At 44.3% G+C, this 26,260-nt stretch overlaps 1 protein-coding gene and 1 non-coding gene across 2 annotated transcripts in view; one reads left to right on the top strand and one right to left on the bottom strand.

The window, feature by feature from the left end:
* The window catches only part of FER1L5 (fer-1 like family member 5), a 57,360-nt gene that overhangs the window by 14,017 nt on the left and 17,083 nt on the right, over positions 1–26,260 (top strand). Inside the window, exons 14-21 of the mRNA XM_090280763.1 lie at positions 772–840; positions 4,046–4,089; positions 4,183–4,265; positions 4,343–4,437; positions 5,317–5,445; positions 7,048–7,225; positions 25,128–25,252; positions 26,050–26,150. Of these exons, the coding sequence (XP_090136889.1) occupies positions 772–840; positions 4,046–4,089; positions 4,183–4,265; positions 4,343–4,437; positions 5,317–5,445; positions 7,048–7,225; positions 25,128–25,252; positions 26,050–26,150 (824 nt within the window). The remainder of the gene's footprint in view (positions 1–771; positions 841–4,045; positions 4,090–4,182; positions 4,266–4,342; positions 4,438–5,316; positions 5,446–7,047; positions 7,226–25,127; positions 25,253–26,049; positions 26,151–26,260) is intronic.
* LOC150006554 (small nucleolar RNA SNORA15) lies at positions 8,433–8,580 on the bottom strand. The gene has a single exon (XR_016512171.1). It is a non-coding gene; the product is annotated as a small nucleolar RNA SNORA15 (small nucleolar RNA).

The raw sequence follows: 26,260 nt of genomic DNA on the forward strand, positions 1-26,260 counted from the left end.
AATAGGTTTGTCCCAGAATTTATAAACCATCAATTCTGTCACATTCTGCCTATTTGACCTTATTAAATGCAGTCCACGTATAAGGGAAGAGGGGGTTAGTGTACACTCTTTGAAGGAAGGAGTACGAAAGGATTGGTGGACGTACCTTAGAACTACAACACTGAGGGTGGTTTGTACTCTGGATCTAGACCAGATGACGTTGGGTGATAGATGGCACATAACTTCTCCAAATGTTTAATATTTCTGTGCTTTTATGAGTGTGTATTAAAAAGTTTAACCAGTCTAGTGGCTCAGTTGATGGAGAGCCTGCCTGCAAAGCAAAAAGTTTAACCAGTCCAACCAACCTTTGATTTCACTGACATGATTGCTTAGATTAAGGCTAGATTTTAAAATGATGCTTCGAGAAGGGGGTGCCATGTGTGCTGCTGCCATCAGAGCTGTTATGATCATGTTTCTGTTGGGATCTTGGAGCTTATCTAACACAATGTATATGTATTCATATAACAAAATTAGAACCCTGTATCTATTTTTAAAATGTAGCCTATTGAAAGACGACTTAAGGACAAATATTAAGGAACCTGGACCTGGGTAGGGACTAAAGTTGTAGTTGCTTAAAATTTGTCCAAGTATCTTTAGACCAGGGAGCCCCATAATCAGCCCTGGGTTGCAGACAGCGTCCTTCTGTGGGCCAGACCAGAAGGGCTGGGAGGTGAGACCCGTGGAGGGAGGAGGGGACAGACTGGCACTAACACTGCTTTGGGATGTTCCCAGCTTAAGACACAGGTGAAGACCCAAACTGAGAATCCAATCTGGAACCAGATCCTGACCTTCCAGATTCAGGTATTGCCACCCCATCATGCCTGTTCACCTCCCTCCCCTGCCCCACAAACAAGAGGGACATTTGGGTGTTGGTGTGGGTGGGGCAGTGTGGGTGGAAGGAGGGACCAAGAAGCATGCAGGGCCAGGGCGGGGGATGTGGTGGGGGTGGGCGGCTCTGCCTGATACCGAACCCAGGACTATTACGGAAAATCTTACTATATCCACTATTAATGAGTAGGCCATATAACTGAACTTTCCAGAAAACTTAATTATTGTCCTTTCATCTACATTAAAAACAAAACAATCACTTTAAAGACTAATTCTAAAATGTATTATGAATTATCTCTTAAGCCAAATGCCCTGAATAGATTAAAAGTTCTTTGTTGATGGCCAGAGGTACCACGAGCCTGTAGTCATTCTGAGCTACAGGTTGTCAGGCTATCTGTTCCTACACTAAATGCCCCAGGATGCTCTTTTTTGTGGGGTTCTGTGGTCTGATTTTTATAGCCTTGCAGTCCTTCTCAGTCACTTGTCAATGGTGTGGATGCCAGTTCTCTTCAAGCCCTGGAAGCTAGGCGTCTAAGAATTGTGTGCAAAATTAAAGGAGACAATTCTGAGAGAACTTGAGCACTCTCATGAGTGCAAGTGCGCAGAACTTAAGAGTGCCGTCTGTTTGACCATCCAGAGTGTTTGGGCTCATTATATCTTACAGTTGTGTGATGTGAAAGTAGCTAATGAACTCCCCTCTGCCTCCTGGTGAGTCATCATTTTTAACCATTCCACATAATCCCTACCTCCTAGATGATTTTATTGACTCTTAAAGTAGAAATAGAGTTTAGAAGGGTTCGAGCTCATCCCCCAACCTTGTCAAGCTCCCTCCCTCCTGTCCCTGGCTGTGATGAGACCGGGACCCTCAGATGCTCAGCTGTCTTCAGGTTCAGAACCAGTGACACAGGCCAGGCCCTCCTTCATGCCTGAAAGAGGACTTCCAACATTTGAAGGTGTCCACAGATCTCCTGGACCCTCACCCATTTCTGTGAGAACACAGTGTCCAGGACTGGGACCACTTGGATGCAAACCTGATTATTACTAGTCCTCTGGAAATGTAGCAAGCAGACATGACCTCACTCTGATGTGGCAGGATGACCACACGGATGGTAGCATTTGAGGCCAACTGGTCACAGCCCCAGCAAAGCAGGCTGCAGGGGGAGTGCTGCTGGAAATAGCAGTGTGCCAGTTTATAGTCCAGGGGCCTCAGGACAGGAGGGGTGTCAAGATAAGGAACTGGAAAATGGAAGGAGGATTCTCAGCACGGTGGATGAAAAGGTGATTTAGCCATGAATTTGGATTTAGAGGGTTCATAATTTTGGAAGACGTGGATGCTGACAGTCTCATGTCTCCACTTCCAACGTCCTTTTTTAACCAGGGAAATTGCCTCATTTCTTTTAAAAAATTTTTATTTTTAATTTTTTATCCTTACCGAGGACATGCTTATAGATTTTAGAGAGCAAGGGGAAGGAAGGAGAAGAGAGAGGGAGAGAAACATTGATGCAAGAAACCTCAATCAGCTGTCTCTTGTAGATGCCCTGACCAGGGGACCAAACCTGCAACCTAAGCATGTGCCCTGACAGGGAATCAAACTAAGGCGACCTTTCAGTTTGTGGGATAACACTCCAACCACCTGAGCCACGCCAGCCAGGACTTCCTCATTTCTTAATACCCAGCTGCTCAACTGGAAAGCCCTTTCCCTACCTCCCCTTGGCCCCCAGCCTGCACAAAAAGGGGAGAATGGATGAGGAAAATGTAAATCTGGAAGGACCCTGGCCAGGCTCCAGAAACTGCTGTGAGGGGAAGAGGCCCCAGCTGAGAAGATGGAAGTACCACTCAGGCCTCAACCTAGCAGCTCTGATTTAATATTTTATTTATTTATTTTTAGAAAGAGGGAAGGGAGAAAGAGAGGGAGAGAAACATCAATTCATGAGAGATATATTGATCGGTTGCCTGTCACATGCCCCCAGCTGGGGACCTGACCTGCAACCCAGGCATGTGCCCTGACCAGGAATTGGCCACCTTTCGGTCCATAGGCCAGCGCTCAATCCACTGAGCCACACGAGCCAGGGCCAGCCACTGTTTTAAACATAGATTTGTTGTTGTTGTTATTCTCATAATTAAGGGAACCCTGTAGCAGAGTGGAAATAAGATTCAGAGCATGATTTCCAGTCCTGACTCCACCCCTTACTATGTGACCTTGATCAAGTCTCTCTCTTTCTCTGAGCGTCATTCCCATCTGCAAATAGGGGTGGTTCCAGTCTTCACTGGGCTTTGACAGTGTGGTTAGGAGTTCTGGGGCTGCATCAGCCCCTGAGTATAACATGAGAACTTCAGGAACTCAGTTTTCCTGTCTGAAAATGGGACTCCGAATAGCACCTGGCTAATGGGGCTATTGGGAGGTATCACTCGGTTGGTACAGGAGGATCATTCAGCACAGGGACATGGAACTCCCCACCAGATAGGTAGCTATTATTATTTGCTCTTTGAGGAGATAGATGACCTACCGGTTGAAAGTTAACTGCCGATGTGATGAAGACATTCAGGCTCCTGAGCTCCCCCACAAGAAGGTTTGGTAAACATGCATTTAGACTGAACAGGGCTGTATGAAAACCATAGTCTTGAAATCCACAGTCAGGGAGCACCCAGGTCTCAGGGGTCCTGAACTTATGCAATTAGGGGCCATGTGGAGAACAAGAATACAAAATTGCCCTGGCCGGTGTGGCTCAGTTGGTTGGAGCATCATCCCATAAACTAAAAGCTCGCAGATTTGATTACTGGTCAGGAAACATGCCCAGGTTGCAGGTTCAGTCCCTGGTCTGGGCACATATCGGAGGTAATCAATCGTTGCTTTTCTCCCTCTCTTTCCCTCCCTTTCCCTTCCCTCCCCTTTCTCTAAAATCAATAAGCATGTCCTCAGGTGAGGATTAAAAATAAAAAAGAACACAGAACAATCATGGGACACAGTCCTATCTCTCTCAGGACCTTGTGAGGGACCCATGCATGTGGGGGACCTCCATAGCAAATCCATCTTGGCTATAGTTAAATGGTTCATTGGTAACTGAGTCAGGCCTTGGATCCAGACCCAGGACTTCCAAGTGCTTGCAGTTTCCACAAGGACCAGACCCTCCAAGCACACGCACCATGTACCCACTGTGCCTCTTGCCTCCCCCTGCAGCTGCCCTGTCTCTCCAGCTACATCAAGTTCAGAGTCTTGGACTGGTGAGCAGCTGAGTGGAGGCTGGAAAACATGGCAGGGAGGAGAAAATCAGAAATGGGTCAGAGGCTCAGCTGGCGGTATGTGTTTCTCTCCAGCCCCAAGAGCAACTGCAGGGATGAAATTGGGACTGTCAGCCTGTCCCTCAACCAGATATCATCCACAGGAGCAGAAATGGAAGGCAAGCAACTCCCCCCACGCCCACTCTCCTCCTGTGCTTCTCCCACCTGGCCGCTCTCTCACCCTCTCTTCTTGCAGGAACATATTCTGGTTTCCTACCCTGCTTCGGCCCCAGCTTTCTGACTCTCCATGGGGGTAAAAAGGCCCATTTCCGGATCCAAGAAGAAGGCTCTGTAAGCTTCTCATGTCAGCTCTAGGGAACAGAGGAGGTAAAACCAGCCATATGTGAGGCACTGGGGCCTGAGAGAACCTGGGGAAGACCTGGCCCTGGTGTTTGGTGGGCTGGTCCAACCTGGGCAGAGAACGTGAAGCATGTACATAAATGGCTATGGATGTGTGGGACACGTGATAGGACACAAGAAATGAACAGAGGGCACTGAGATGGAACCTTGGGTAAGATTTTAAACAGGTGGAAAGGACCTATGAGACAAAGAAACAGCACAGGTAAATATAGAAAAGCACTGGGTTATTTAGACCTGGTGACACATGCCAGAGAGCCAAGTCCAGGGAAGGACTCTGAGTGAGGAACAGGCAGGCAGCAGAACCTCAGTGTCATCAGAAGACTCTCACTCTCTCTCCATCTCTCATCTCTGCTGCTTTCTAGCACAGGCCTTGTTTTTTCCCACTGCAGTCAGGTATCCATGCTGGGAACATGGTCCCCGGAGTTTCTAACAGGGAAGGCCAGGAAAGCATTCTCATTGCATCCTTAAGTCACATGTGGCTCCCCTTGTGCCAATCACTGTGGCCACGGAAGTGGGACATGCTCTGACTGGTGAAGTGGGGAGACCACACTAGTTATCACAGTCCTCTCCCAACAGGAAGTATTTATGAGGATCTAAAGGCAGAATGCATGAAGGGGAGGAGCAGGCTGAGGGGTGCAGGAGAGGGGTCAGGGCCTACAGGGTTCCAGCAACACTGAGTCTGGGGTCTAGAATTCCTCCCTGGGGTCGAAGTTACTGGACAACTCTGTCTTTGCTGCAGAGGTGTTGGGAGATTGGCCTGCTCTGTTTCTCTCAGCCCTTTTCTCCCCGTTTTCCTCCCTTTGACCCTAGAGTATCCCCAGCTCTGTTAAAGATGGTTTGGCATATAGAGGCCGGATCTTCCTGGAGTTAGTCACCCACATCAAGTCCCACCAAGATACCAGGATGAAGGACCTCTCCCAGGATGTGACCAGTGTAGAGGTAACCCAGGAAGAAAGTGGCCCTCTACCCTCCTCAGTCAACTGTGCCTCCCACTTTTGGCCCCGGCCACAAGCTGAATGCGGTGATGGGTGCATGAAGATGGTGGTCAATCCACCCAAGTCTTTACTGAGCCACTAGATCTTCTCGTTGTGTCAAATACCAGGTGGCAAGGGGACCCAATGAAAACAATATAAAGCTTTGGTTTAAGGAAAAACATTCTAAGAAGCATTTTAAGGCATATGGATTTTTTCTTGAAGGCAGGAAAATTAAGAACAGTCAGGAGGGAGTAAGGTAAGCCACTCACCCTATAAGATGGGGTATAGTCACAGGGAAAGAGAGATGGACAGGAGGCAATAGTTCCAGAGTCTCTTTGGAAGCGGAATGATCAGAGCCACCAACTAACAGGACATAAGTGAGGTCAGCTCCCCTAAGCTGATGCCCATTTTCTGCCTCAGGAGGCAAGGTGATTAGTTACCTTGCATCAACCTCGGCTCCCTGAAGGAGGAGCAGTTCTGGGGGAGATGATGGACCTCACTTTGACCTGTGCTTCTGAGACATCCATGAAGACCAGTCTCAAGGCTGCTGGACAGATGGGTGTGCCATCAGCACACCTGGATCTGAACCGCGGTTATGGAGAACTTGCCCAGGTGGAATAGGTGAAGTGAAAGAAGGGAGCTGAGGCTGGAGCCTATAGCGACACCACAGCCTGGGAGGCAGGAGAAGGAGGGGTTTGTAAAGTGAGCACTAAAGCAGCCTATGGTGGGAGAGCTGGAGAAAGGAGTCATCAGCTCTCTGAAGGTGGCGGAGAGAAAGGGTGAGGACTCACAAATTTCCACTGGTTATTGAGAAGGTACCGGTAGCCTTGGGTCAGGAGAGAAGTCAGGCACCATGGGGGTTGGGTGGGGAAGAGTTGCAGATTGTGGGTGGAGACAAGCACATAGCAACTTGGCTGGAAAGTGGAGGGAGACAAGAGAAGGTAGTAGCTAAACAGGCTCTCAGAGGAGAAGGAGGGCTATGTTTAAGACAGGGGAGACCTGAGCTAGGGAACAAACTGGGAACATGCAAGAGTAAGGCAGAGGTTAGCAGAAGAAATAGGAAAGCAGCTAACACGATGCAGAGAGGACCCCAGGCAGATGGGAGGCATGGTGGGAGGAGGGGCTTGAAAAGGACCAGGGGAGGATGTATGAGCTTGTGCAACCTCTACTGTGCACTCTTGCCTGCACTCGGCCTCATCTGAGAAGGGCATTTAGGCCCAAAGGAGAGGGGTGTAGTGACCCAACATGGGTGGAGGTACGTGGCCCAACCCAGCACCTAGCCTGACCAAGGGAGAAGACCCTTCTACCCAGTTTCAGGAAGAAAAAGAACCAGAGCTGTCTGGGTGGAGGGGACCAGGTGATGGAGGTATTGGAAGGAACTCCCTCTTTGATCAGTCAGGTAAGTGTGAGTCAAGGCAAGGCTTTGAGTGGGGGTCTAGCTCACCCTGAAGAGAAGCAAAGATGGCTTTTGATAGAAACAGCGCACTTCATCCTTGCCCCCTGCCCGTCTTTATAGCCTTGATCACCCTTGCCTTATGTGCTGGGGGTATGGGGGTTGTTGTTTTAGAAACACCAGAACCGCCAAAAGTATGGGCTGTGCGTCATCTTCCTTTCCTGCACCATGATGCCCAACTTCAAGGACCTGATCCAATTTGAGGTCAGCATTGGCCACTATGGAAACAAGATGGACCTGAATTACAAGCCTCTCATCTCAACTACACAGTACAGCCCAGTGATATATGATGGTAATAGTAAGATCCAGCAGGAGGTGGAGAGCATCCACTGCACACTAGGCTCTGTGCCCTTTTAAGGGTATTAGTTCATGGGACATTCAGAGACACTGTTAACCCACATTTCACACATTGGGACAATGAGCTTCAGGGAAGTGAAGTGATCTGCCAAACATTGCACAGCTAGTGGGTGGTGAACAGGGGCAGATTTAACGGCAGGTGCACGGGGTGCACACCCTGGGCACCGACTTCTGCAGGACCCCGCAAAACCCCAACTTTACACTTTTTTCTAATGACACCAAGTTTGATTTCATTATTATGCTGCATAAAATATGGTTAACATGTATTTTTATTTTCCCAATATTTTCTTCTGCTCCTGGGGCCTCAACCGACCTTAATCTGCCTCTGGTGCTGAGCCCACAGGGTTGAAACCAGGTCTTGACTTCAAATCCTTCTCCGCACTACAACCTCTCCAACCCCATCTTCTCCACCACTACTCTGAACACTGCCCCCTCCACCCCCATATCCATCTGTGCAACTGCCACCCACTGCTCATCTGCCTGTCCGCTATTAAACCATTTATCACTTCATCCAATATCTACCTATTGGGCCCTAGAGAGAAACGGTCTTCAAACTATGGTGTCTGGGAGCAGCATCAGCATTGCCTGGGAACTGTGAGCAATGTAGATTCTTGGCCCAACCCAGTCCTAAAGAATCAGAATCTCTGGGATGGGGCCCCACAATCCATGATTTAACAAACCGTCCAGGCAATTCAGATGCATGCTGAAGTTTGAGAATGATTGCTCTGGAGGATATGGTCTCCCTTTTATCTTCATCAACTTCATCATCACATCACCCATTGAGAGGCTTTCCGTGCATTCTTCTGCTTTACCTGTTTTTTAAAGAACAGCTTTATTGAAATGTAATTCACAATACCATATAATTCAACCATGTAAAGTAGACGATTCAGTGGTTTTTAGTATGTTAACCGAACTGTGCACCATCACCATGGTCAATTTTAGAACATTTATCATCCCCAAAAGAAATCCTGTTCCCACTACCTGTCACTTTCTATTGCCTCCCACCTCTCCAGCCTGAGGCAACCACTGATCTACTTTCTGTATCTATAGAGTTTCCTATTCCTGACCTTTCATACACATGGAATCATACAATATGAAGAAATACTGGCTTCTTTAATTTAGCATAACATTCTACTTGTTTTACTTGTATCCACTTTTAGTAATGATACGCTATGAAAAAAATTGGCATACCATCATAGCCATTTGAAAGAGACTTTAATTTTGCATGGTGTAAGCTACTGATAAAACGGACACAGTATTTAAAAAGAGAGAGAAAGTATTCAGTCACGCCTTCTATTTGTTTTTAAGTTATAAAATAAACATACAAAAAGTACATAAAAGCATATATAAAGAAGAAGAATAAGAGTAGTACCCATGGCCCTGACAGGCATGGCTCAGTTGGTTGAGATCATCCCACAGAGCGAAAAGTCCCCAGTGTGATTCCAAGTCAGGGCACATGTCTGTGTGGCAGGCTGGTCCCCATTTGGGGCAGGCGTGTACGAGAGGCAACTGACTGATGTTTCTCTCACATGTTGATGTTTCCCTCCCTCCCTTTCTCCCTCTCTCTAAAAACAAATAAAATCTTTAAAAAAGAAAAAGAAAGGTAGTACCCACACGCTTACCACTCAGCTTAAAAAGCAGAAAATTGTCAGCCTCTTAGAAGACCCCGCCCCGCCCATATTCTTTCCAGATTGATTTACCCAAGAAATAACCACAATCCTGACTCTTGCTTTAAAAAAAAAAAAAAATCTTATCTCTTATATGTGCAGCCCTAAAGAGCATACTATTGTTGCATGCTCATTCAGTGGAACTTATGTTTTTGCATGTTTTGCTAAATATTAATTCTTTTATATTGGTTTTTATAGCTGAAGTTCACTTTTAGTTCTGTATATATCCCATTGTAGGGTTATAACCTTCCTTGAAAGTTTGGTAGAACTTACCTCTAATTATGTGGTATAGTATACATTTAGGTTGTATTTTTTTTTTTTAATATTTTATTTATTTATTTTTAGAGAGGAGGGGAAGGGAGGGAGAAAGAAAGAGAGAAACAGCAATGTGTGGTTGCCTCTCGCACACCCCCAACTGGGGACCTGGCCCACAACCCAGACATGTGCCCCTTGGTTTGCAGGCCATCTCTCAATCCAAAGGGCCACATCAACCAGGGCTAGGATGCATCTTTTTTCTGCTCTAGTAACATTGTTATAAACATTCTTGTACATGTCTCCTGGTCACAAGAGCAAGACTTCCTCTAAATTACATACCCAGGAGTGGAAGAGAAATTTAAAGTAAAAGTAATTATACTAAACCACATTTTCATCAATGTGGTATGAGAATTCCTACTATTCTGCGTTCTCACCAGTACTTGCGGCTGCCCAATCTTTTAAGTTTTTTTTTGCCAATCTGATGGATGCACTTACTTTTTAAACGTTTTTATTGAATTTATTGGGGTAACACTGGTTCATAAAATTATATAGGTTTCAGATGTACAATTCCATAATACACCATCTGTATCCTGTATTGCGTATTTACCACTCCAAGTAATCTAGTAGATATAAAATGGTATTTCATAAGATCTTGGTTTGCCATTTTCCTGATTATAAATGAAGGTTGAGCATCTTTTCATATGTTTACATATATTTTTTTTCTTATCACTAAAACCCTAATATCTTTTAATCATTATTATATTTGGCTATCTATATATTTTTTAAAGTATATTTTATTGATTATGTTGTAACAGTAGTTCCAATTTTTTTCCGTTTTGCTCCCCTCCACCCAGTACCTCCCTTCCCTCCAGAAATCCGAACCCTCTTAGTTCATGTCCATGGGTTGTGCATATAAGTTCTTTGGCTTCACCCTTTCCTATATTATTCTTATCTTCCCCCTGACTATTTTGTACCAACCGATTATGCTTCTTAATCCCTGCACCATTTCCCCACCTCTCCCCCTCTCCCCTCCCAGCTGATAACCCCCAAATGATCCTCATACTGATGATTTTGTTCCTATTCTGGTTTGCTTAGATGGATTTTGTTTTTATGTTTTAGATTTCCTTGTTGATACTTGTGAGTTTGTCATCATTTTAGTGTTCATAGTTGTGATCTCATTTTTCTTAAGTAAGTCCCTTTGACGTTTCATACAATAATGGCTTGGTGATGATGAACTCCTTTAGCTTCACCTTGTCAGGGAAGCACTTCATCAGACCTTCCATTCCAAGTGATAACTTTGCTGGATAGAGTAATCCTGGTTGCAGGTTGCCTTTCATCACATCGAATACTGCTTGCCAGTGCCTTCCTGCCTGCAAAGTGTTCTCTGAGAAATCAGCAGATAGTCCTATAGGCACCCCCTTGTAGGCAACTGTCCGCCTCTCTCTTGCTGCCCCTAGGACTCTGTCTTTATCTTTCGCCTTCAGCATCTCAGTCATGATGTGTCCTGGTGTGGTACCCTCTGGGTCCAGGTTACCCGGGACCCTCTGTGCTTTCCGGACTTGTATGTCCATCTCCTTCACCAAATTTGGGATGTTTTCCTCATTTTTTTTTCAATTCTTGCTTCCTCATTCTGCACTGGTTGACTTTTTTTCTTCCTTACGTTCCAAGTCATTGATTTGAACCCCAGTTTTCTTCCCTTCACCGTTGGCTCTGTGTGGATTTTCCTTCGCTTCGTTTAGCATAACCTTTGCTTCTTCCCTTATGCATTTGCGGTATTCAAGCATATCTGTCAAGCCTGTGAGCATCTTTATCACCAGTGTTTTGAATTCGGCATCTGTTAGGCCGTCTATCTCCTCCTCTGTTAGGTTGGCTATTCATTCCTCGTCGCTTAGTCCTCCCACTGGAACCTTGATCTGTTCCCCCTTTTGGGCCACACTTCTCTGTCTCCTCATCTTGACAGGCTCCTGCGTTTATTTGCCTCTGTGTCCCAGGTAGAGCTGTCGTTCTCGTTATGTTGTAAGGGGCGAAGCCTCAGGGATTTGTCAGTATAGGGCAACGTGTTTCACCATGTTGTGGCGCTGTATGTGGGGGAGGCATCTGAGAGGGAACAATGCCACCTGCCCAGCACTCGCCCCTTTTCCAGGCACCTCTCCTACTTCCTCACCAGCCTGGAGCCCCTCTAGCTGTTGCCCTGGACGCCGTTCCCAGAGTGGGTGGGTCTGTGAATGTTCTCGGACTGTGGGGGCCCTTTAAACAAGTGGACTCTGTTGAGAGACTGAGACTGGCAGTTTCTTCTCCCACCCCAACCCCCACTGGTCTGCACAGTCAGAAGCAATGAGGCTTGATTTTCTCCGGTGCTGGGACCACCGTGAGCTGCTAGGTCCGGTGAGGAGCTAGGAAGGCTCCCCAGGTGTCCCTCCTGACTTTTTAAGACTTGTGAGTGAGCTTTCTGCGGGCCTGCCGCCGCTGCTGCTGCTGCCACCACACCGCGTCCTCTCCGCCCCGGCTCTGCCCCTCCTACCTGTCTAGATGAGTATTTCTTCTTTATATCTTTGTCTGCTGGACTTCCATGCAGTTTGATTTTTCTGGAACTTCTGGTTCTTTCTAGTTTTGAGGTAGTCGTATTCCTTCTTAGCTGTGGAGGGCGACGCAGCGTGTCTGTCTATGCCTCCATCTTGGCCGGAAGTCCCTCTATTCTTTTTGTTGACCTGTACATTATGTTTTCTGGGAACAATCTTTCATCAGATGTGTGTGTCCTAAATATCTTCTCTAAGTTTGGGGCTTTTCATTCTCTTAATGGTGGCTATTTCTTTATTGAGGTATTATTTACAAACAATAACATTTTAAGTGTACAGTTAGATAAGTTTTAACAAATACATACTCCCGTGTAACCACCATGGGTAAAGGAATAAATCGCCCCCAGAAAGCTGCGATGTTCCTCTTCTCAGTCGATCTCCCAACCCTTGGGGGCAAACATTGTTGTGGTAGCTATCACTATAAATTCTTTTTGCTTATTCTATAACTTACAATAAAATTGTACACACAGTACTTTATGAATCCTTTGGTTCAGCCAGTGTTTTAAATATTCTTCTGTGTATTTGCCTATATGAGTATTTCATTCCTTTTCATTTCTGATAGTATTCCATTACAGCAATAAGACGGTTTATTTATCCATTTACCTCTTCGTTGACATTTGGATTATTTCCATTTTTGGAATATTATTAATAAAGCTGCTATGAACATTCTTGTGCAAGTCTTTAGAGAGCACCATTCTTGCCCTTCCTCACTCTATCTCAGGGGCTGGGCACCTGTCAATTACATTTCCCAGACTCCTTTGCCAGATAGTAGGGATACTCTTGTCTTCTCCTCCCCTCCCTTCATGTATACTCAGACTATTTCTTTGATGGCTCTGACTTTTGAATCATAATTAGATCTTTTCCACTCCAGATTCATTAGGGAATTCTCTCATGTTTTCTTCTAGATTTGTGGTTTCTTAAAGTTTCATATCTCATACCTTTTCTCCTTCTGATATTTTTTTCCTATGATCTCTTGATCTTTTCATCCAGCTGCCCAAAGAGTCTTTTTTTTTTTAATGTATATTTTATTGATTGTGCTGTTTTAGTTATCCCAATTTTTTACCCCTTTGCTCCCCTCTGTCCAGTATCTCTCTTCCCCCGGCGATATCCCCCACCCCCCTCAGTTCATGTCCATGGGTTGTGCATATAAGTTCTTTGGCTTCACCCTTTCCTATGTTATTCTTATCTTCCCCCTGACTAGTTTGTACCAACCGATTATGCTTCTTAATCCCTGTACCATTTCCCCACCTCTCCCCCTCTCCCCTCCCAGCTGATAACCCCCAAATGATCCTCATACCGACGATTCTGTTCCTATTCTGGTTTGCTTAGATGGATTTTGTTTTTATGTTTTAGATTTCGTTGTTGATACTTGTGAGTTTGTCGTCATTTTAGTGTTCATAGTTGTGATCTCCTTTTTCTTAAGTCCCTTTGACATTTCATATCATAATGGCTTGTTGATGATGAACTGCTTTAGCTTCAGCTTGTCAGGGAAGCACTTCATCTGTCCTTCCATTCTAAATTATATCGTTGCTGGATATAGTAATCTTGATTGTAGGTCCTTGCCTTTCATTACATTGAATACTTGTTCCAGTCCCTTCTTGCCTGCAAAGTGTCTTTTGAGAAATCAGTTGAAAGTCTTATAGGCACCCCTTTGAAAGTAACTCTGTGCTTTTCTCTTGCTGCTTTTAAGATTCTCTCCTTACCTTCAACTTTTGGCATTTTCATTATCATGTGTCTTAGTGTGGTTCTCCTTGAGTCTAGCTTTTTTGGGACTCTGTGTCCTTCCTGGACTTGTATGTCTATTTTCTTCTCCAAATTTGAGGAGTTGGCTGTCATTATTTTTTCACAGAAGCTTTCAATTTCTTGCTCTTCCTCTTCTCCTTCTGGCACTTTTATGATACGGATGTTGGCACATTTAAGTTGTTCCAGAGGTTCCTAAGCCTCTCCTTATTTTTTTGAATTATTGTTTCCTCATTCTGTACTAGTTGACTGTTTTTTTTGCTTCCTTATATTCCAAGTCATTGATTTGAACCCCAGTTTCCTTCCCTTCACCGTTGGCTTTGTGTGGATTTTTCTTTGCTTCTTTTAGCATAGCCTTTACTTCTTCCCTTATGCATTTGCTATAGTCAAGCATATCTGTCAAGCCTTGAGCAGCTTTATCACAATTGTTTTGAATTCTGCATTCGTTATATTGCCTCTCTCTTTGTTTGTTTGGTTGACTTTCTCCTCCTTACTTAATTCTCCCACTGGAACATTTATCTGTTCCCCCTTGTGGGCCATACTTTTCTGTCTCCTCATCTTGACAGGCTTCTGTGTTTGTTTGCCTCTGTGTCTTAGGTAGAGCTTTCGCTTGTGTTACATTGTAAGGTGCAGAGCCTTAGGTATTCGTCAGTATAGGGTGACCATTTCACCATGTTGTGGCTCTTTTTTCTGGGGAAGGGGCCCTAGAGGAGCAATGCTTCTTGCTCAACTTTTGCCTCTTTTCCAGGCACTTCTCCCACTTTTGTATGGGACTGGTGCCTCTCTAGGTGTTGCTCTGGCCATCGTTCTCAGAGTGGGTGGGTCTGCAGACGTTCTAGGACTATGGGGGCCCTTAAACAAGTGGACTCTGCTGAGAGACTGGCAGTTTCTTCCTCCGCCCCAACCCCCAGTGGTCTGCAGAGTCAGAAGCAATGAGGCTTGATTTTTCCCTGGCACTGGGACCATGAGCTCTTTGGTCTGGTCAGGAGCCGGGAGAGCTCCGCAGGTGTCCTTCCCAACTTTTTAAAACTTGTGACTGCGCTTACCGCCATCTGCTGCTGCTCCATCTGCTGCTGCCACCACACCAGATCCTCTCCACCCAGGCTCTGCCCCTCCTGTCTAGATGAGTGTTTCTTCTTTATATCTTTGTTTGTTGGACTTCCATGCAGCTTGATTTTTCTAGAACTTCTGTTTGTCTCTAATTTTGAAGTAGTCGTATTCCTTCTTAGTTGTGTAGGGAGACCCAGCATCTGTCTAGGCATCCATCTTACCCAGAAGTGAGATTCTTTATCTTGTAAGTTTAATAATGTAACTAGGATATATCTAAGTGTTGATCCTTCTAGATCAATTTTCCCTGGTATATGGTATACTTTTTCAGTATGTAGGTAGAGTCAAATCTTCCCTTTTTTTTTTTTTTTTTTGCTGTTAGTAACTTATTTAGTGGTATACATTACATAAAATTCACTTGTTTTGTACAATTCAGTAATTTTTAGTAGATTTACAGAGTTCGGCCACCATCACCATGGCTGGTTTTAGAACATTTCCATCACGCTGAAATCTCTCATGCTTGTCATGCTCACCTTTCCATCCCCAGGCCCACACAACTACAATTTTACTTATGTCTCCATATGTTTACTTTTCTTGGAATCACACAATACGTGATCTTCACATCTGGCTACTTTCATTAGACATAATGTCTTGAGGTTTATCCCTTGTATAGCATCTATCAGCGCTCTCTTCCTTTATATTGCTAAATGGTATTCCATTGTAAGGATATATCATTCATCATTTGTTAAGCCACTCATCAGTTAATGAGTATCATTTCTGGTCTATTATGAATGAAGCTGCCATGAACATTTGTATGAAGTCTTTGTGTGAATACATGCTTTCATTTCTCTTGGGTGATACTTAGAAGCAGAATGGCTTTTTAAGAAACTGCCAAACTTTTCTGAGGTTCCTGCACCACTTTCCATTCCCCCCCAATAGCATATAATAATTTCAGTCTCTCTACATCCTCACCAATGTTTGTTCTTATTTATTTTTATAATATTTATTATAGTGGTCATGTAACTTGTGGTTTTAATTTGCATTTTCCTAATAACTAAAGATGCTGAGCATCTTTTTGTGTGCTCATTAACCACTCATATAACTTATTTCATGATATGTCTGTACAACTCTTTTGCCCATTTTAAAATTGTATTGTTTGTCTTCTTCTTATTAAGTTGTAAGAGTTCTTTATATATTCTGGATACAAGTCTTTTATAATATGTATTACTTGCAAATATTCTGTGGCTTCTTTTCATTTTCTTGATGGTGACTTTTGATGTGCAAACATTTAATTTGGAAAAAGTCCATTTATTTTTCTTTTTTCACTTTCTTATTGTATTTTTCTGCATTCCATTTATCCCACCTATATATTTTTTAAAGCATATTTTATTATTTTAGTTGTCCCAATTTCTTTTCCCTTTGCTCCCCTCCACCCAGTACCCACTTCTGTCCAGCAATCCCACCTCCCCCTTAGTTCATGTCAATGAGTCTGGCATATAAGTTCTTTCACTTCACCCCTTCCTGTACTATTCCTAACATACCTCTCTCTATTTTGTACCTACTAGTTATTCTTCTTAATCCCTGCACCATTTCTCCATTTCTCCCCCTTCCCCCTCCCAGCTGATAACCCTGCAAATGATCCCCATACCTATGATTTTATTCGTATTCTAGTTGTTTGCCTAGTTTGTTTTTGTTTTTGTTTTAGATTCTGTCGTTGATAGTTGTGAGTTTGTTGTCATTTTAATGTTCATAGTTTGGGTCCTCTTTTTCTTAAATAAGCCCCTTTAACATTTCATATAATAAAGGCTTGGTGTTGATGAACTCCTTTAGCTTTACCTTGTCTGGAAAGCACTTTATCTGCCCTTCCATTCTAAATGATAGCTTTGCTGGATAGAGTAATCTTGGTTGTAGGTCCTTGCTTTCCATCACATTGAATACTTCTTGCCTGCAAAGTTTCTTTTGAGAAATCAGCTGAAAGTCTTATAGGCACCCCTTTGTAGGTAGCTCTCTGCTTTTCTCTTGCTGCTTTTAAGATTCTCTCCTTATCTTGAACCTTTGGCACTTTAATTATGATGTGTCTTGGTGTGGTCCTCTTTGGGTCTAGCTTGTTTGGGACTCTCTGTGCTTCCTGGACTTGTATGTCTATTTTCTTCTCCAAATTTGGGGAGTTTTCTTTCACTATTTTTTTTCACATAAGTTTTCAACTTCTTGCTCTTCCTCTTCTCCTCTGCACCCCTATGACTTGGATGTTGGCATATTTAAAGTCGTCCCATAGGTTCCTAATCCTCTCCTCATTTTTTTCAAATCTTGTTTCCTGCTTCTGTGCTGGTTGACTGTTTATTTCTTCCTGTGTTCCAAATCATTGATTTGAACCCAGGTTTCCTTCCCTTCACTACTGGTTTCATGTGAATTTTCCTTCATTTCACTTATCATAGCCTTCGCCTCTTCCCTTATGCATTTGTCACACTTAAGCATAACTGTCAAGTCTGTGAGCATCGTTATCACCAGTGTTTTGAACTCTTCATTTGTTAGGTTGGCTATCTCCTTGTCACTCAGTTCTCTGACTGGAACCTTGATCTGCTCCCTCCCCTGGGCCATACTTCTCTGTCTCCTCAACTTGACAGGTTCCTGTGTTTGCCTCTGTGTCTTAGGTAGAGCTGTCACACCTGTTACATTAGGGGTGGAGCCTTAGGTATTTGTCAGTGTGGAGTGACCTGCTTCACCACATTGTGGCACTGTATGTGGGGAAGGGGTCTGAGAGGGAACAATGCTGCTTTCTCAGCACTTGCCCCTTTCCCAGACACTTCTTCCACTTCCCGTATGTGACTGGTGCCTCTCTAGCTGTTGCCCTGCTGATGGTTGCCAGAGTGGATGGGTTTGCAGACACTCTAGTACCATGGGGGCCCTCTAGACAAGCAGACTGCTGAGAAACTGGCAGTTTCTTCCTTTGCCCCGACCCCCACTGGTATTCACAGTCAGAAGCAATGTGGCTTTATTTTCCCTGGCACTGGAACTGTGAGCTGCGTGGTCTCATCTGGGGCTAGGGTCATTCCCCAGGCTTTTCTTCTGACTTTTATCATGTGTAACTGCACTTTCCACTGGCCAGCCACTGCCACTGTGCTGCCACTGCCACACCATGTCCTCTCTGCCTGGCTCCACCCCTCCTACTTGTCTGGATGAGTATTTCTTCTTTATTTCTTTATTTGTTAGACTTCTATTCAGTTGTATTTTCTGGTACTTTGGTTGTTTTTTACAGTTTTGAGGTGATTGTATTCCTTCTTAGTTGTGAGGGGAGATGCAGCATGTCTACCTAATCCTCCATCTTGGCCAAAACCTCATCCTCCCTACATATTTTTTATGGTATCATATCCAAGAACTCTTTGTCTAACCCAAAGTCAGAAAGGTTTCCACCTTTTTTTTTTTCTTCTAAAATTTTTAGTTTTAGTTCTTTTTATTATTATTGTTGTTGTTGTTGTTCTATTACAGTTGTCTTATTTTTCACCCATTGCTCTCCCCTGTCCTCCCCTCTCCCACAGTCAATCCTCACCCTGTTGTCCATGTCCATGGGCCATTTATACTAGTTCCTTGACTAGACGCTTCCCCTTCTTTCCCCCATTCTCCTCCTTCCCCCTCACCTCTGGTCATTGCCAATCTGTTCCTTGTTTCCATGCCACAGTTTTAGTTCTTATACTCCATTTTGAATTTATTTGCATGTAACTATCCTTTTTTTTTTTTTTTAAAGAGCCATTTGTCAAAAGACTATCGTTTTCCCACCATTTCATTGTTTAGGTTTTCTACTTAGGGGCTCAGTTTATGGGTTTCACAGATATCCTTGGTTTTCTGATCACTGTCAGTCTGTTCCTTGATTCCATGCCTCTGGTTCTGTTCTTATTTCTATGCTTTTCAGTGCATTGTCTGCAAGGTCTAATCTCCCACGGACTTCTTTTTCTACTGTCTTTCCTTTCTTTGATGCTTTTGTTTTTCTCTTACTGTTTCCTGAGTTTTGCCAGCTCACATTTCCTCATCTGACTCCTGAGTGCCTTCTGGGAGTGTATTTTTGCTGGCACTTTCTGCCCTCTGCTCCTGTCAAGCTGGGCACCCTGCTGTCCATCTTGGTCTTCATGTCTCCAGCTCTGCAGGTGATTTCTGCTGCACTTCACCCCTCAGGGCTTCTAGGGCAAGTCACAGTTGCCTTTGGCAGTCTTTAGGTGTATTTTGAGTCTGAAAGATATCTGTCTCCTTGTTTTGCTGGAAACTGAGTTATTTTCCTTCTCCTTATTGCTTTTGTATGCCATCCAAGAGTAGAAGAAAATTGCCTTCTTGTATCCTAATGCTCCTATCTGACAAGCCCTGTCTTGAATCTCTGCTTATTTATCATTCTAACTATTTTCTCAGTGCCAGGGTCTAAAGTTCATGTCTTTCAACAATTCTGAAAAATTATAAGATACTTTTCATTGAAAAATACCTCTTCCCCTTGTCTCTTATATTTCCTTCTCAAATTCACTCTATCATCTATGGACCTGCTTATTTTATTCTTCATACTTTTTAATCTCTCTTCCATATTTGTCATCTCTCTGGGCTGCATTCTGCATAATTTCTTCTAGGTCTTCTAGGAAAGGCTTTAGGTAGACATTTTACTTAAAACTTTTAGCATCTCCTTGTCCTCCTCCTCCAATATTTTTCCACATAGTATTTTCCACCATTTGAAACAGTGTATTTAATGTTTTTATTTTGTCTTCTTTGCTCCTACTATTTTTTTTAAATTCTTAAGTAAACTTTGTATTTGAGTATACTATATTTTTGGGAAAGTACACAAACCAAAGTGTCCAGCTCAGCAGAGCAAACACACCCACATAAAGACATCTGACCATGAAAGAGAATCTCAACATCCCAGAGGTCCCTTGAGCCTCCCTACCCTCACCCCACCGAGGGCGATCGCTCTCCTAGCCTCCAATTCGTTTTGTCTGTTTTTTTAAAATATGTTTTATTGATTATACTGTTACAGTTGTCCCAATTTCCCTCCCCTCTGCTCCCCTCCACCCGGTGGCCCCCCTCCCTCCAGTTATCCCCCACCCTTTTAGTCCATGTCAATTGGTTATGCATATAGTTCTTCTCAACCTCTTCCTGTCTACTCCATTCCCTCCTACTGTGCTTCTTAATTCCTGTACCATCTCCCTCCCTTATCCCCTTACCCTTCCCTGCTGACCTCCCCCCAATATGTTCCCCATACCTATAATTCTTTTTCCACTCTTGTTGCCTATTTAGTTTGCCTTTGTTTCAATTCCCTAGCTTCTGTTGTTGGTTCTTGTGTTGCAGTTTTCATGTTAGTGTTCATAGTTTTGATCCTCCTTTTTCTAAACCAGTCCCTTCAATATTTCATATAATAGTGGTTTGGATTTAATGAACTCTTTCAGTTTTATTTTGTCCTGGAAGCACTTTCTCTGCCCTTCTATTCTGAATGACAATTTCACTGGATAGAGTATTTGTGGTTGTAGGTTTTGGATTTTCATTACTTTGAATATTTCTTGCCAGTCCCTTCTTGCTTGCAGGGTCTCCCTTGAGAAGTCAGCTGATAGTCTAATTGGGACCCCTTTGTACACGATTCTTTTCTTCTCTCTTGCTGCTTTTAAGATTCTCTCTTTATCTTTAACTTTTGACATTTTGATTATAATGTGTCTTGAAGTGGTTCTCCCTGGATCCAGTTTTTCTGGAACTCTCTGTGATTCCTGGACCTGTAAGTCTATTTCCTTCCCCAAGTTTGGGAAGTTCTGCTTTATTATATTTTCACTTAGTTTTTCAATTTCTAGTTCTTCTTCTTCACCCTCTGGCAATCCTATAATTCTTATGTTCGGTCTCTTGTAGCTGTCCCAGAGGTTTCTGATTCTCTTCTCACTTTCCTTGCTTACTGTTTCCTCTCTCCGCACTGGTTGTCTATTCCTTCTCTATGTTCCAGTTTGTTGATTTGAACTCTGGATTTTATTTCCTCACCATTTGTCTCATATGTGTGTTTGTTCTTTTCAGTATAAGTGGTTTTCAATCTTTTCTCGTCTTTTTCCACATCTTTTGTTAATTCTGTAAGCCACCTTAAAACAATTGCTCTAAACTGAGCCTCTGACAGGATTCTTATTTGTTCATCTGTCGGGTTCTTCATCTGTTGCCTGGTGAGCTGCGCCACCAGGATTTCTATAGTTGTCTGCCTCATTTTGACAGATTTGAGTTTTGCTTTCTTGGGCCGGCTTTAGGGGGCAGTGCCTGTGTACTCATCACAACCCCATGACCAACGGGATCTGCAACCTTTTTCGCAACGTTGTGGCGCTTTGTCGTCACTACCCAGCGACCGGTGGCGATCTGCAACCTATTTCACGGTGTTGTGGCGCTTTGTGTGGAGCAGGGGTCCAAGATGGATTCCTGCCGTTAATTCTCCACTAGGAGACCTGGATCCGTCCTCCTGCCCTCTGGGCCTCACTGTGCGAGGCAATGCAGTGGCTGCTTTTCCCAGCGTTGGGGTCGGGAGCTGCTGTGGCTTGACTGCAGCCAGGATTGCTCTCCCTGCCACTGTCCCTGGTGCGACCGCAGACAGCACCACCCACTTTCGCTCTTCTTACCTGCCCGACAAGCGCCGCTGGTTTATAACTTTGTACATTGGGCTTCTGTGTAGTTTTATTTTCTGGAATTTCTAGTTATCTTTGTTTTGAGGTAGTTGTATTCCTTTCTAGTTGTAGAGAGAGACCGAGCGTTTCAGTCTAAGCCTCCATCTTGGCTGGAAGTCTTTTGTCTGGTTTTTAATGTTATATAAAAAAAATTATAGAGTATGTATTTTCATATGTCTGGCATCCTTTGCATATTCCTTTATTTGTGAATAAAGTATTCACAGACCTAGATGTTGTTGGGAGTAGTCATAGCTTATTTATTCTCATTGCTGTATAGTATTTCATTGTGCAAATACATCATAATTTATTTATCCCTTCTACCTCCAAGGGAGATTTTAGGGGTTTTCAATTTGGGACTATTACAAATGGTGCTGATGTGAACATTTTTTTACACATCTTTTGATAATGCTATATATGCCCTTCTGTTGGATGTATATCTAGGAGCAGAATTGCTGGGTTAGAGAATGTGTAATCCAGCAAAGTTCATTTTCTTGGAACTTTATTTGTGGTATCCTTTGGGACTTGACTAAGGTTTCATGCCCTAGAGAGGGTTTGCCCAGTTACCTTGGGCACTGCCAACAAGAGACCACTTTAAAACTTCTGCAGACTTTAGAGGTGGCATGAATGCAGAATGCAACTTCTATGAGGCCCCATTTGTAGTTACAAATTTTGGGGAAAATCTCCTGTCCCCTCTCCCCAGAGCCATGCTGGAGACAGGTATGTTACCTCCCTGTGTTCTTCTTCTTTTTTAAAAAAATGTTTTATTGATTATGCTGTTACAGCTGTCCCAATTTCTTTTCCCTCTTCTCCCCTCCACCCAGTGACCCCCCTCCCTCCAGCTGTCCCCTCCCCTTAGTCCATGCCCATTGGTTGTGCATATAGTTCTTTTCAACATCTTTCTGTCTACTCCACTCCCTTCTACTATGCTTCTTAATTCCTGCATCATCTCCTTCCCTTTCCCCCATCCCCCCTTCCCACTGACCTCCCCTCAATATGTTCTCCATACCAATAATTCTTTTTCTATTCTCGTTGCTTACTTAGTTTGCTTTTTTTCAGTTCCCTAGCTTCTGTTGTTGGTTGTTGTAATATAGTTTTCATTTTAATGTTCATAGTTTTGATCCTCCTTTTTCTAAACCAGTCCCTTTAACATCTCATGTAACAGTGGTTTGGATCTAATGAAATTCTTCAGTTTTACTTTGTCCTGCAACCACTTTCTCTGCCCTTCTATTCTGAATGACAATTTCACTGGATAGAGTAATTGTGGATGTAGGTTTTTGATTTTCATTACTTTGAATATTTCTTGCCAGTCTCTTCTTGCCTCCAGAGTCTCCTTTGAGAAATCAGCTGACAGTCTAATTGGGACCCCTTTGTACATAATTCTTTTATTCTCTCTTGCTTCTTTTAAGATTCTCTCTTTATCTTTAATTTTTGACATTTTGATTATAATGTGTCTTGGTGTGGTTCTCCCTGGGTCCAGTTTTTCTGGAACTCTCTGTGCTTCCTGGACCTGTAAGTCTATTTCCTTCCCCAAGTTAGGGAAGTTCTGCTTCATTATTTTTTCACATAATTTTTCAATTTCTAGTTGAAATTTTCAATTTCTTCTTCTTCACCTTCTGGCAATCCTATAATTTGGATATTCGCTCTCTTATAGTTGTCCCAGAGGTTTCTGAGCTTCTCTTCATTTTCCTCACTTTTTGTTCCCTCTTTCTGCACTGGTTGACTGTTTGTTCCTTCCCTATGTTCCAATTTGTTAATTTGACCCCTGGTTTTCCTTCTCTCACCACTTGTTTTGTATGTGTTTTCGTTCATTTCAGCAGGACTAGCCTTCATTCCTTCCCTGTCTTGATTGATTCCTGCTGTTATTTCTGTAAGCTGTCTTATAACTATAGCTCTGAACTGAGCCTCAGAAAGATTATCTATCTGTTCGTCCATTAATTCGTGTATTTGCTTTCTGGTCAGCTGTGTGATTGGGATCTCTATCATGATCTCTGCCATCCTGACAGGTTTGTTTACCTTTCCTTCTTGGGCGGAGCTGTCACACCTCCTACGTTATAGGGGGCAGAGCCCCGTGCACTCATCACTACTCGGAGACCTTTCTCACGACACTATGACGCTTTGTGTGAGGGCGGGGGTCCAAGATAGATTCCTGCCATTCACTCTCCGCTGAGAGACCAGGAGCCTCCTCCTCCTCATCCGTCCCCACGCCCTCTGGGCCTCACAGTCTGAGACAGTGAGGGTCTGCCTTCCCCTGCGTTGGAATCACGAGCTGACGGGTCTGGACTGCAGCCAGGGGTGCTCCCCTGGTGCTTCTCGCCTCCCCTTAAATATGGGTGTCTGTGCTTATCGCAGTCCCGCCGCTTGTCGCTGCAACTGCCGCTGGCAGCACAGCTTGATCTCTCTGCCCTGGCTTCGTCCCTCCTACCCATCCAGACGAGCACCACTTGTTTATAACTTCATATGTTGGACTTCCATGTAGCTTTATTTTCTGGAACTTCTGGTTATTTATGGTGTTGTGGTAGTTGTAGTCCTTCTTAGTTGTGAAGGGAGACGGAACATGTCAATCTAGGCCTCCATCTTGGCCTGAAGTCCCTCCTTGTGTTCTTCTATGTGGTAGATTATTTTTCATTGACTGAGGGTTTAGTTTTTACAGTGCCAGCCTTGCATGGCAAATTAATTTGATAGGGTTGCCATAACCAAGCACCAAAAAGTGGGTGGTTTATAACAACAAGAACATATTCTCTCACAGTTCTTGAAGCTAGAAGTCTGAAACCAAGGTGTTGGCAGGAGGAGTCTGATGGATCTGAGGAAGAATCTGTTCCAGGTCTCTCTCCCAGCTTCTGGGGATTGCCTGCAACCTTTGGTGATGCTTGGCTTGCAGACACAACACTACATCCCTGCCTCTGTCTCCCTTTGTCTCTGTGTCTTTACGTGGCCATCATTTCTCTGTGTCTCTATCCTCTTCCTATAAAGACACCAGTCTTATTGGGTTAAGGACACAGCCTACTCCAGCGTGACCTCATCCTAACTAGTTATAGCCTCAATGACCCTGCTTCCAAATAAGGTCACATTCTGAGGTACTGGAGGTTGGGACTTCAACATATTTTTATATAAAACACAAGTCAATTCATAATACATGGGGTCTCCTGTTAGACTGCCCATGCTGGGCCGTGCTAGGCTTTCTCTCCTGACCATTGTGCCCTGACAGTTGCCAAAAAGAAGGGCAATTTCCATAAGACTTGCCAGAAACTCAGAGGATAGAAGCCAGCTTTGCTTCTGCTTGCCTTAGACTTTCTGATTTTACTTTATTTTTGGCTTCTGTGGATTTCTTCCTTTTATATAAACTCTACAATACACTTTGGAAAAAGATACCTTATGTTTCATCTAGGTTTTCCCCATCATTTCAATAATGAACATCGCCAGGGAACCCAGTGTTCCATACCATCATGGGTGTTATTGTACTTGCCCTGGACTCCACTCCTCCACAGTGCCAGGACTTTTAGGTTAGATGTCTTCCCACCCCAGCCAAATCCCACGTCTCCTCCTGAACCCAGGGCCCACTCCTCCCCTGCCTTGCATACCATCCAGACATAGACCCATCTCTTTCCTTGACATCTTGCCTGAGATGAAGGGCATGGGAGTGTGTAGCTAGATGCCTGCATTATAACCACTTGGTGGTGCCACCTCAAGCAACCTACTTTCCACCGATAGCCTGCGGTTTTCCCACATGTGCACTGGGGGTTTTGAGAAATGCTTGATAAGGCCAGTCCACCCTCTGGTGGAAGGGGTCCAATTAGAATTATTAGCAGATGGAATTTTTGAGGAATGAAGTAGCTCAGGGAAGGTCCTCTGAGGGGAGACCTCCAGAGACCCTCAGACAGACCCCTTGTGTGTCTGTGTCTCAGGGAACATCTACCATTATGTACCCTGGTACAACACCAAGCCAGTTGTGGCTGTGACCTCCTACTGGGAGGACGTCAGCTTCCGCATGAACTGCCTCAATCTTCTCCACTTCACTCGGGACCGCCTGGTAAGTGGTGCAGGAGTGGGTACAGGGAGGACTCAGATCAATGATGGGAAACTAGAGATAATAGATCACAGTCAGAGGAACCTCGTCACTCGGCTCACTCATGCCTTCCACACCAATTGAGATGGAAGTAACTGACACAGGTATGAGTAAACAGTCCCTGTCTTCACCACTAAGGAAGTCAGACACACATAGTTACTGTGCAGAGCAACTAGGACTGCAGTGGACATACAGGCACCGGGAGCCATCAGGACAAAGGAAGGGAGATAGGAGGATAGTTGAGGAGGTGTTCAAAAAAGAGGTGGCATTTGAGCAGAGGTGTGATAGGGTGTGGAGAAGGGAATAATATGGAAAGCCATGGTGATGTGAAGTTCAGGAGTGGTGGGTGCATGGAAGTGAGTGGAAATAAGGCCAGAGAAGCTGGGAGGGGTCAGATCACAAGAGGTCTCAGGTGTCTGTCAAGGAAGGAAGTCACTGCAGCTTCAGGTAGGAGAGCCACCTGGTGCCTTCACCTCAGATGTGACTTTCTCGGACATACGAAGGGAAGCCCAGCATCAGGGTCTGTGCTCTTCCAGGGTCCCACCTATCCTCGCTCCTTCCTGCTACCCATTTCTTCTGTTGGCCAGTAGGGAGGGTGCGTGGATCCTAATCCTGCAAGGGCATGTGACAGCTTTGGACTGGCATCCCCAGGATATCTCTCAAAGGTTCCTAAGTGCTGACTGAAAATATCTTGGGTGAATCCGCCCTGCAGCCTGCCTGGATGACCCATGCTCACCTGCCCTTTTTCTTTTGCCTGGCAGAAAGCCAACCTGGACACCCTGAAATCCATGAGGAACCTGAGGGATACTGCCCTGCTCCCCCAGTGGAATAAACTGCTGAGGGAGCTGGTGGAGGACTGCAAGTAGGAACGGGATGCCACCTCTGAGTTGGGGCTTCAGACCTGCACCGTTGCCAACCCCAACCTCCTTAAATCTCTCCCTTGCTTAAGATCCAAACAACAGAGCAGCTTCT

This window comes from Furipterus horrens, unplaced genomic scaffold, assembly GCF_987537825.1.
Source record: "Furipterus horrens unplaced genomic scaffold, mFurHor1.1.pri manual_scaffold_6, whole genome shotgun sequence".
Lineage (NCBI taxonomy): Eukaryota > Metazoa > Chordata > Mammalia > Chiroptera > Furipteridae > Furipterus > Furipterus horrens.